The sequence below is a fragment of the Panthera onca genome, chromosome C1, assembly GCF_046562875.1.
Source record: "Panthera onca isolate mPanOnc1 chromosome C1, mPanOnc1 haplotype 2, whole genome shotgun sequence".
In the NCBI taxonomy this organism is placed as follows: Eukaryota; Metazoa; Chordata; class Mammalia; order Carnivora; family Felidae; genus Panthera; species Panthera onca.
In genome coordinates, this window is record NC_138346.1 from 78744930 (window position 1) to 78757389 (window position 12460).

A 12460-nucleotide genomic window follows, 5' to 3' on the forward strand; every position below is an offset into this window, starting at 1 on the left:
CCCATCTGTCAAATAGGGATATGAATGCATACGACTGCTTTGAAAATTAAATACAAAGCTCTTAGGAAGAAAATCTACTGGGGCGCCTGAGTGGCTAAGTTGGTCATACATCCGACTTCGGCTCATGTCATCATCTCAAGGTTTGTGAGCTGGAGCCCCGCTTTGGGTGAGCACAAACCCCACTTCCAGCTCTACCCTAACAGAGTGGAGCCCGCATGGATTCTCCCTCCCTCCCTCTCTCTCTCTCTCTCAAAAATAATAAAAATAAATAAGGAAAGGAAAAAGGAAAAAGAAAAAGAGGAAGAGAAAGAAAAAGAAAAAGGAAAAGAAAGGCACCTAGCTTTACCTTTGGTCATAAGAAATATGAAGGCAACGAGTCACAAAACAGAAATCCATGCATATCATAGAAACAATCTACAGTATTTAGAGAGGAAATTGATTTTTCTTCTTTTATTGTTTCTTGATAAAAGCATCACTGTGTCTTACCTGATCACAAATCAGCTCCCACTTTTTCTCATTATCGTACTGCCGCAGTAACCTGGCTTTGTCAGGGGGTAGGTTCATAGCATTCTGTAAAAAGAAAAGGAAAGAGATAGGTCACATTCCACAGCAGGCTGCTAATGGGTGGCTAACTCACAGGCAGACCAAAGAATACAATAGTGGGTCTTTCAGGACTTCTACACAATTCCTAGCATCTAATTAAACCAAAACACCTACAGAAGTCATTTAAACATCAAATCAGTTTAATGGACTAGAGAATCCCTGAAGTCCTATGCTAGGAGATCTGAGGTGGTCTGCTTTCAACTATCAGACTTGCATTTCACCAAAAATAATGCATTATGTCTTCATTTAATAGTATGCTCCCACTCTACTCAGTCACTGAGAACATATGACCCCAATTTCCTTTTAAAGCGCCGCAGCCCCACCCGACACACAACAGAAAACACCAAAAAAAAAAAAAAAAAAAAAAAAAAAAGGCAAACACAAAAAAAACAACTCAATGACCAGAACCACCATTGACAGACAACACCAATGTTTACTTTCATAGATTATTTTAAGTAAAAGAGCACGTTAAAAAAGAAAGAAAGAAAGAAAAAACTGAAAACCGTGCGAGTGGCTTTTGTTACCTCTGGGAGATGAATGTACTCCTTCAGGACGTGTGTTAACATTAGCAACCATGATTCTCGGGTTAGCTATATTGGTTATGAAGCTGGGTTTGCAGTGAGACACTGACCACTAGCTCAAGGAGACGTCTAGACATCGGAACTCATACAGACCTCCTTCTGTCAATACAGCACACCTCTTGCAGTGTTGGTCATGGATTTGCGCCCACATTCACATATTTTTAGTCCAATATCCCAAATGACCAATTACAAACTTTTTCAAGATACTTGGCTTGGGTCTGAGGTGAGATCTTTGGCCACAGAACAGGGCAGAGTGAGAGAGCTCCAGAAGGAATTCATATCCGCTCCTTTGGCCTCCCTAAAGTTTCCATGCTCTAAATTGAGCTAAGTAGTCAATTAATGTTTTACGTCTTAACTGTCTATGTATCCCCTCATAACAATGCTCTAAATCATACGTATCCCTAAATTAACAATGCAGATCCTTGCCTGGGTCAGTATTTGAGTAGACACATCCAAAGGTCTTCAACTTTTAATGCTAGAGCCCCTAGCTCTCTGAAAAATATGGCCTATAGAGAAGCAATTCAACGTGCCACAGTTACGGTCTCATATCATTCAGTGGAATACATTTAATAGAGGCAAGGATGGGTGAGTTACTCTGACTTAATGATAGAGAATTAACTTTTATAATTTTGAAGATATAAGTCAAGCATTTTCCTTTAAGCTCAATTTGGCATCCAGAGTGGGATGCCTAAGGAAATGGTAGATGTAGACCACCTACTAATTTGAGCCCAATCCAACAGAATACTACAATTTTCAATTGCCCCCAAAGCTGATAACATATACAGAAGAGTTTTGGATTTCAAAGTTTGCAATGGTATTGCCAAGGTTTCTCCATAGAAATATCTAAAGTGGGGGAATGTTTTCCTATCACCTATCTCCATAGAATATCTCCTTGAACTAGAAAGAAAAATAACTACTTGTATTTATGCGTAATTACAGCTTTACAAGGTTAAAGAACCACCCTTGGGACAAGACAAAGAAGAATTCCATGTCTACCTTTCTGAGGGGAACCAATGTTATTGACCATTAAATAACCAGTCCTTCATTGCTTATTTGTACCCTAGAGATGGATTATTTCCCCCTAAACTGATTTTGACCCCCACATTAATACTCTTGGGTGTAATTATGCATTAAATAAAAACAGTAAGATTATGAGGTAAGTTAAATGAGTTTTTCTGAGTCCTTATTAATCTCTTGAGATATAAAGGGGATAAGAAAAAGAAGGCCTGAACTCCTCCAAGGTGTCAGGCACTGTATGAAGCACTTCACATAAGCTCATACAAATCTTTGCAACAAGCTCATGAGACATAAATTTCCCCAATTTATGTATGGGAAAGTAGACCTCAGAGAACTTGGTTAACTTGCTCCTAGTTGTACAGCTTTACATGAGCACCACAAAACCTAAATTGAGTCTGTCAGGCTCCCAAAAATAAACACTAAAAATGCACCTTTTCTTTTCAGCAAGGCAACACGGTAACAACTGACTTTCTGTTAGTACTCTACCAGACACTCAAGTAGAATCAATTTGCAAACACTGCTACGGGAGTTAGATGGTGCCTGTTATTGCCTTTCTATCTAAATCAACTTTTGTTTTAATGGAACAGTCTTTCACTCAACAAATGTTTCTGAAGCATCAGCCTTACGCAAGCTCTGTATTGCATGGTGCACTGGGGAACCAAACAGATATGGTCCCCACCAAGCATCATAACATGGTGGGGGAGATACAAATGAAACAAACTCATCTTCTTAAACTCTGTTAACTCTTGACAGAGATTATCATAGGACACTTTAGAATGGTCCATCTGAAAAGACCCCTCAGGAAAAATAACAATTAATTTAACAAAAAATGAGAAGGACTGAGCCAGGTCAAGAGTGGACAACAGCATACTGGGGAGAGGAAATGGGGAAAAGACACTAAGTCAGGAAGCAGCTTGGCACATCAAAAAGCCAAAAGACAGTCATTGTGAGTGGAGACAGAGTAAGAGAGGGAATGAGGGGAAGATAAAGCTGGAGAGCCAAGTTAAGGGTGTATCATGCCCAGCCACGTAGGCCAGGATAAATACCTTTTATTTTATCTACAGTACAACAGCAAACCATTGAAGACTCATAAGCATAAGACGATATAAGCGCGTTACGTTTCACAGTGACGATCCTATGTGTATGTGGAGAACTGATTAGAAACAGCCAAAGTGGAAGCAGAGACCAACAGTTCAAAGGTATGATTGTGGCTTGGACAAGGCCAATGACTCAAATGAAGTAAGGTGGATAGATGTCAAAAATATTAACTGCAACTGTTTGATTAGATATAAAGGCTAAGGGAAGATGTCACAAATTAATATTATGCTTCTACCCTGAGTCACCAGATGAATGGTCTGTCCATTTAATGAAAGGAGCATACCATAAAAGGCAGCACAGGTCTAGAGGAAGTGGTGAAGAAGAAGACTTCTAAGTGACCCCTTTTAGGTCTGAGATAGCTCTGACACATCCTGAAGAACAGTCAGGCAACAAGTAAACACATGATTCTGAAGGTCGAGAAAAAGGTCTACATCTTTCTGAATGAGAAGAGTCATGATAAGTGTTTTTGAGCTTGCTGACTAGTTACTATCTGGAAAAGATGCTCAGCGTCAACACATCAAAACCAGTACTGCACTTGGTAATCATTCACCATGCATCTGAAATAACCTCTTCCACGGGTCAGTCCTCAGAACTGCTGAGGCATACAGTGCACACCTTAATAATTCTACAGGGACCAAGTAGCAGCAGCTCTATTCAAAAGCAGACACTCCACAGAGGCCTGGCTAGAGTCCAAGGATGTTGTGATTAGCTGGTAATAACTGCCCTTAAAACTTTTTTAGAACGATCTCATTACTTTTGCATTGCACAAGGCAGGACTCTATAGTTCAAGCTAAATGTTTGGACAACTCTACCTCATCCATACTTTGTGTTATCTGTGACATAGGACTCTCTTCTTCCTTTCATCCATCTATCCATCCAGTATTTACTGGGCTTTGACCATGGGCCAGAATATTTGCACTCTAGGAATAGAAGAGATTTTAATCATGAAGTTGCTGCACTCAAGTACTTGCCAAGCATCCACTGAAGACATATGATATTTGAGTTGAAAAGTTTAGTGGCTGTTAATTATTTCTCAATCATACAAGTTCCTAGCTAAAATAAATTAGAGCATCCAAGAACATTTTTCTGTACGGACATGTCGCTTTCCTTCCTTTCAACCATGCAAACTTTTAAGAATCAGCTCAAATACCATGTATCATCAGAACCTTCCCCCAACAATTCCAAGACGACATACCCTCTTGGGCTCCAACGGCCTGGTACACATGTCTCCATTACAGCAATTCGCACACTATAATAATCTGTTTGCCCACCTCAATTCCCCACTGGACTAAGTGCTTCAAGGACAATTTCTCCCATTAATCCCCAGTGTCTAGCACAAAATATAGCAAATAGTAAGCACTAGGCAGGTTGCTAAATAAATGAAATGCAACCTAACTCAGTAATACCGTTCAGTCTGAAAATATCTTCCCTGACAGAGGATTTATGCTTCAGCTATTAAAGTCTATACACTAAAGAGTGCTTCTGTTCATTATAAAACCTCAATGATAATGTCTATTACACATTAGTAATTATCCTACAAACAAGAATTCATGGGGAAAAAAATCTTCAAGGTCAACTCTGGTGACAATTCCCTAAAAAGAAAAATCATGTTGTAGGCATTCTTCTGCCACACATAATAAATCATGGGACCGGAACTTCATTTTGTTTTGTTTTTATTGCCAGTAAATTCAGATCAACATCTACTGTAACTCACCATCTACTGTAACAATTTATCTACCGCAAGTTGTAGTTACATTTATCGTCTATATTCTGGTTTTCTGCTTAACTCTGCTATTTTATATTATTTTTAAGTGGGCTTTACATCTTAAAACCTTTTGAGAAATCAAAGGAAAATAATGATGGAGACATTAATTATGGTTAAAAAGAGTCTATGACAGTCTATACATCTGAAGTCATACTTACAGACAGAATGAAGGTACCCAAATCATTCTGAACCTAATAAACCCATGTCCTAGGAATATAACTTTCTGACATCATCTCTTATCTTAGGTTCATAGGAACACTGAAAAACTTGCACAACATCCTTCTTTTTCCCTGATATCCTTGAGGCTCATGTTGAGAAACCCACAGTGATATGCAGACACACAGTAGTGAAAGTGAGCCCTATCAAATACATCTTATGTAACCATAATACACCTTTGTTCTCATAATCTCTAAATTAAAACTTTCAAGTATTAAGTCACCAGATTCAAAAACAGAAGCTCTTTTATTCCATAACCACCTGCATAGAGAAAAACAAAGGAACATGGACTTCACAAGCAGTGTCTCCTATGGAAGCAAGGAAAAGCATGTCACAGGAGAAACAGCTCAGGCGTTCTTAAGCAATAAAAGGTACAGAAGTTTCAGGGGAACTGAAAAGAAGAAACAATTATTTTTTTTTTAATTTTCAGTAAAAACATACATACATCTAATATAAAATTTGCCCTTCCAACCACATTCCAACCACAGTTCAGAGGTATGAACTATATTTAGTGCTGATCTCTAGAACTCTTTCATCTTACAAAACTGAAGCTCTATATGCAAGTAACTCCTCATTTCCCCATCCCCAGAACCATTACCTTTTCCTCCAAAAAAAAACGGGCAGGAATTGGGATGGATTGCCATAAATGACTGGGCAGCACAGGCTGGACTGGGATCGAAGGAGACAGTATGGGGCAGGGATTTATTAGTTGGGCTCTGGAGTTGTACTGGCTCGATCACTTATTATTGGTGATCATAGGCCACACAATTTGAATCAAAAGCAAATGAAAATGAAAGTCACGAATTGAAGAAGCCAGTAACTGTCATTTAAAATAGAAGGTCAGAATCAAAGCTGAGGGTTAAAAACAACAAGATGTACCATTTACTGATGGTCTCTCAGGCACTCTGGCTCTCTGCATGCATTAGCCAATTTAATCTGCTTTATAATCCTGACAAGTAGGTATTATCTTCTCCACTTAACACAGAAGAAAACTGAAGGACAAGGAGATTAAGTAACTCTTCCCTGCAGGAGATAGGTGACAAAGCCAGGACTCAGAAGAGTATGTCTGTATGATCACCCCCTTCCCATGACACTTAAGTGTTTCTATATCATGACCTGTCTCAACGAAACAATCCAAGAATTCTACTTGAATATCCAGAGACTTGATCATAAACATATAAAGTTAAGATGAAAATGCACATTATTTAAGCTATTAATATTTTCGAGCATATACTAGGATTTTTTTAAGTGTATTTATTTTGAGAGAGAGAGTGCAAGTCAGGGAGGGGCAGAGAGAGGGGAGAGATAAGAGAATCTCAAGCAGGCTCCGCACTGTCAGTGCAGAGCCTGATGTGGGGCTTGAACCCACAAACTGTGAGATCACGGCCTCAAGTCAGACACTTAACTGACTGAGCCACCCAGACATTCCAAAATACTGGTATTTTAACATGTCTTCAATATCTTTAAAAAACATGAGCTAGAATCCCCCAAAAGGTAGCCAGGTACTCTAGCAACTCAGGAAACACTTAATAAGCCCCAATAAAAACCAAACAAAGGTCGGGGCGCCTGGGTGGCTCAGTCGGTTAAGCATCCGACTTCAGCTCAGGTCACGATCTCGCGGTCCGTGAGTTCGAGCCCCGCGTCAGGCTCTGGGCTGATTGCTCAGAGCCTGGAGCCTGCTTCTGATTCTGTGTCTCCCTCTGTCTCTGCCCCTCCCCCATTCATGCTCTCTCTGTCTCAAAAAGAAACAAAACGTTAAAAAAAATTTAAAAAGAAAAAAACAAAGGTCGAGATACAAATATGAGGTAAACTCGGGCTTCAGAGAAGCACAAGGCAAGATGAGAACACTAACACAAAACAGAACTGGTTACATAATATAATCAAACCTTTTTTATTTGATTTGATACTTTTTGTCGTTTTGTTAAAGGAAAATGACTGGGCTTAGATGTGTGAGGAGGGCAGTAAAGAAGGGCATTTTATGGCATAATATGGTTTTTAATATTTGGCCTCTGGAGATGGGCCACCTGGGTCGTCATCTTAACTGCACTACTCGTTAATACTGTAATCTTGGGTACATTACTTAAACGGAACCTCAATTCCCTGAAGATTAGTGGTGATCACCACGAGAAGCCATGGTGACAACGGTAATAATGAACTACCTGCCTCATAGAGTCTGAGAAAAATTAAGTTGGATAACACATATAGCACAAAGTGTACATGGAAGACACTAAATAGGTTAGATCTTATTATTCTCACTACTTTAGGTGAAGGGAGAGAGTGACCAGACATACAAATGTAGGAAAAGGCAGAGGACTGTGCACTATACAGAATAAACCAGAGGGTAAGGAGAGGATAGTGTGAGTTAGAAAGGCCAGGTCCTTGACATGAGAGCATAGAATTTCAACTTTACTTGATAGGCAGTGAGAATCCATCAGCCCAAGAAATATCTAGGAAAAGCAAGCCTTTGGGGTCCTCAAGATAAAGGGTTTCTCTGTGCATCACTAAGTAATGTACCAATTGTCCCATGAGTTCACTTTAAAACTGCAACACCTTAGGGCAGCAGAGGGAGGCTGCAAATTCAACACATGGCCGGCACCTCTACTCAGCCAACCTCCAAACCATTTCCTTCCAGTTCCAAGCAGCTACCTGACACCGTAAATTTCAGCATCCTCCTAGCCTAGAGGATGTTGCTAAAATACATTCAGCATCTTTCCTGGCACAGGACTCAGGCAGTCAGCCCAACAGTCTCCACAAGGAATCATCAGTCAGACATCTTTCACTGCCACTTTATTTGTATTTAATCACTGAGGGTATTAATATCATTTGCTGCAGCCAGAAAAGCCTACAACAGGAGAAATCAGCCTGCTCCCTCATCTAATTTCATCTTCAAAATAAAATGTGACTAGAAAGCAGTCCTTTCTGGGGAACTGGGACAATGAGACCTACCTCTAACCTCCCATTCATGATTTTAGTTACACCTGTTTTCTTGGAAGGCTTTCTTCTAAGGACTGAACTAAATACAAATAACTCTTCCACAGCATTTTTATAGTAAGTATGGGGCTAGAAGGGAAGCTTGTAGTATTTTAGTCCTATTCTGTCTCTTATAGGTAACCACACACTCTCAAAAAACTAAAGGCAAGGTCCACATTCATGTAAGTGGTTATTATCAGTACTAGAACCTGGAATCCAGGCCAATAGGACTATTACTGTTTTTTAATTTTAGAGAGAGTGAGAGTGTGTGTGTACATGTGGGAGAAGGGCAGAGGGAGAGAGAGAACCTCAAGCAGGCTCCATACTCATCGCAGAGCCCAACCTGGGGCTCGATCCCATGACTATGCAATCATGACCTGAGCCAAAATCAAGACTCGGATGCTTGACCTACTGAGCCACCTCCCAGGTGCTCTGTGACTGCTTCTCTTTTTCCATTATCATGAAAGGAGGCCCACTTACATCTACTGTGTGTGTGTGTGTGTGTGTGTGTGTGTGTGTGAACACACATACGTGTATATTCTAGAAAAGTAAATCACATCATGCAGGTCAAGTATTTAGCAAAAAATCCTGTATATGCTAAGTACTCAATATATATTAGATAGTGTTACTCTTATTATCATCGGCAGTTTAAGGAATATGACTACAATGCTTGAATAATTATTCTGCTTTCATAAGCCTCTGTCATATCCCAACTACACAGGTTTTCTATCATAATAAGTACCAGCACTTGCCATTGTCTCCATCATTCCTCCTTGACTGAGGGCTTTGTATTCACAGAACAACTCATTTTATTTGCAAAATTACGAATCTCTAGAAAATTCTGTTTTTACCAGTAAACACTAACACAAAAAACTTCCCAAATCCTCATGTAAATTGTCTAGTGCTTTAAATTAGTCACACTTTCACTGCCCTTTGCAAATGGGAATAAACAAGTATTGTTATACACACACACACGTATATATATTTATAGTGTTTCTATTTAATTGCAAGGCCATTATCATCAACATGGGTAAAGCTAGGTGGGAAAGCCCATCTTACCTACAGAATAGAAAGGCAGAACTATAGTAGTCTAAGCCAAGTTTTCCTATAGGCCACCTATCTACTACTACTTTGCAGCTTAAGTGATTCAATACCCAACAGATACCAACAAAATCACACATCCCTCCTCTCTGGCCTTCATGCCAACTCCTGAAATACAGATTCTAGTCATATTCAAATTTGAAGGGAATAATGGAAAGCAATACTCAACTTCTTTCAAACATCATATCTGTCATTAGAAGCCTGAGGCCTGATAGGTCCCAGACATATTCTCGAATTCAAACAGTTCTTTACCAATTGTCCGCCAACTACTGTGCCAAGAGCTATGTCTACCTGCACAAACTCGCATACTGGGATGGGGGAGTCACACAAGAGGCCACACTTAAGATGCTAAAAAATTACTTCATGGGCAACCACTTGACAACATAAGGGCAAATGTGTTCAAGTGCTGGGATTTCTGGCACAGACCAAAGTGGATCAAAATCCAGAGAAAGGGTTCATATTCCACTGATAAGTTGTTAACTTTCTATGACATATGATTCTTCAGAGTAAAAACATTTTGAGAATTACAGACACCAAGCTCTAATTATAACACATTAGATAGCCAGATTCCACTACAATCAAGCCCTAAGAATGTGATCTCTATCACCTGCTGACATGAAACAAGCTTATTTTTTCACCCTGCCCAATTCCTCTGATGCCCTGGCCTCATTCTCTCCCAACACTTTCCCAGCAACATGCCTTGATTTCCCTTCTCAGATCATTAGGGTCATTGTTAGTCTCCTTCTCCCCTTCCCAATTACTCTGGAAAAGACTACTGAACCTGGTTCCATATTCATGGTTAGCCCAACTTACTGGCTCAAATTCTTCAATCTTAGGATGAGTATCATCAAAGGAAGAAAATAATTTCAAGTTTACGTTCCACTAACATCACACCTTCTGAGACAACATGTGAAAAATTATGCTGTTGACTTAAAAATGAAGATTTCTACCACAACCAGGACCAAAAACTACAGCCTGAAATCTATAGCTCCTCATTTGTACACAGCTGTGACTTTCTAGGACAGACTTGCTGTCATAGGCAGAATAATGGTTCCCAAAGATGTCCTCAAGCTAATCCCAAGAACCTATGAATGTTTCCTTACATATTAAGAGGTTATCTTAGAGGTGACTAAGTTAAGAATGTTGAGATGGGGCGGGGGGCGCACCTGGGTGGCTCAGTTAGTTAAGCGTCTGAGTTAAGCTCAGGTCACAATCTCACAGGTTGTGAGTTCAGGTCCTGCATCGGGCTCTGTGCTGACAGCTCAGAGCCTAGAGCTAGCTTCTGATTCTGTGTCTTCCTCTCTCTCCCTCTGCCCCTCCACTACTCATGCTCTGTCTCTCTCTCTCTCTCTCTCTCTCTCTCTCAAAAATAAATAAACATTTTAAAAAAGTTGTTTTTTTAAATGTTGAGATGGGCGGGGCAACGCCTGGATGGCTCAGTTTGTTCAGCAACCAACTCTTGACGACTTTAGCTCAGGTCATGATCTCACAGTTTGTGAGCTTAATCCCTACATCAGGCTCCGTGGTGCCAGTGCAGAGCCTGCTTGGGATTCTTGCTCTCTGCCCTTCCCCCACTTGCATGTGCACGCACTTTCTCAAAAACAGATAAACTTAAAAAAAAAAAAAAAGGATGTTGAGGTTGGGAGATTATCCTATACCACCTAAATCAACCAATGTAATCACAAGTCTTTACAGTAGAAAAAGAATTTTTAAAATGGAAAATATTTGTTGTTGATGATGTAGAGAAATTTGAATCTTTGTACATCGCTGTTGGAAATGTAAAATAGTGCAGCCACCATGGAAACATTGTGGTAATTCTCAAAAAATTTAAACAGAATTAATGGCTGATCCCACAATTTCACTCCTAGTTATATACTCAAAAGAATCAAAAACAGACTAACCAGATACCTGTACACCAGGATTTATGACAGCGTAATTTACAAAAGCCGAAATTAGAGACAATGCAAATGTCCATCAAAATGTGAATGGATAAACAATATTTGTTATATACATACAACAATATTATTCAGCCATAAAAACAAATGAAGTTCTGATACACACTATAACATGGTTGAACCTTGAAAACATGCTTGGGTGAAAGAGGTCAGTCACTTAAGGGCAAATATCTGACTCTACCCATATGAACTATCTAGAAAAGGCTAAACCATAAAGACAAAAAATAGATTAGAAGTTACATGGCTGGGGGAAATGCAGAATGGGGAATATTGCCTAATAGGCACAGATATAGGAGGTGATAAAGAATTTTGGAAAAAGGTAGTGGTGATCATATGACATTGTGAATTTTCTTACTGCTACTGGAATTATACATTTAAAAATGGTTAAAATGAGGGGCATGTGTGTGGCTCAGTCGGTTAAACACCCGACTCTTGGTTTTGGCTCAGGTGATGATCTCATGGTTCGTGGGATCAAGCCCCATGTCAGGCCTCATGCTGATAGTGCAGAGCCTGCTTGGGATTCTCTCCCTCTCCCTCTCTCTGCCCCTTCCCTGCTCTCTCTGTCCCTCTAAGTAAATGAATAAATATTTTTAAAAATGATTAAAATGATAAGCTTCATGTTATGGATATTTTAGCACAGTAAGAAAAAATAGTTTAAAGAAAAAAAAAAAAACAGATCAATAAGGCAGGAGAGAGTCAGAGGGAAAAAATCAGAGTGACACAATGTGAGAACTTCACCAGCCAAGGCTGGCTTTGAAGATGGAAGAAAGAGGCCACAAACCAAGGAGAGCAGGCAGCCTCTAGACGCTGATAGAGGCAAAGAAATGGATTCTCCCCTAGACCTTCTAGAAATGGAGCCCTGCTGAAGGACTAGGTTTTCACTAACACCCTTGTCAGACTTCTAACCTTCACAACCATAATATAAACTGAGTTGTTTTAAGTGACTAAATTCATAGTAATTTGTTACAGAAACAACAGAAAACTAATACTTTGGCTGACAATGCTTTCGCTCCCCCAATGTATGGCTTTCCTCTTTCCACAACAAATTCCAAAATTTTCATATCTGCTTCCCACTGCCAATGGTCAGGAAGGGCATGATTTCCATTTCATATGCTGTGTTTCAAATTGATAAAAGCCAGAACTTAATTATAGTA

At 39.7% G+C, this 12460-nt stretch overlaps 1 protein-coding gene across 9 annotated transcripts in view; it reads right to left on the bottom strand.

Annotated features, from left to right (window-relative positions):
* FMNL2 (formin like 2) overlaps positions 1–12460 on the bottom strand; it is a 313662-nt gene that overhangs the window by 129901 nt on the left and 171301 nt on the right. For all 9 annotated transcript variants that reach the window (XM_060626583.3, XM_060626587.3, XM_060626580.3 and 6 more), the window contains exon 2: positions 487–570. In XM_060626583.3, coding sequence (XP_060482566.1) covers positions 487–570 — 84 coding nt within the window. The remainder of the gene's footprint in view (positions 1–486; positions 571–12460) is intronic.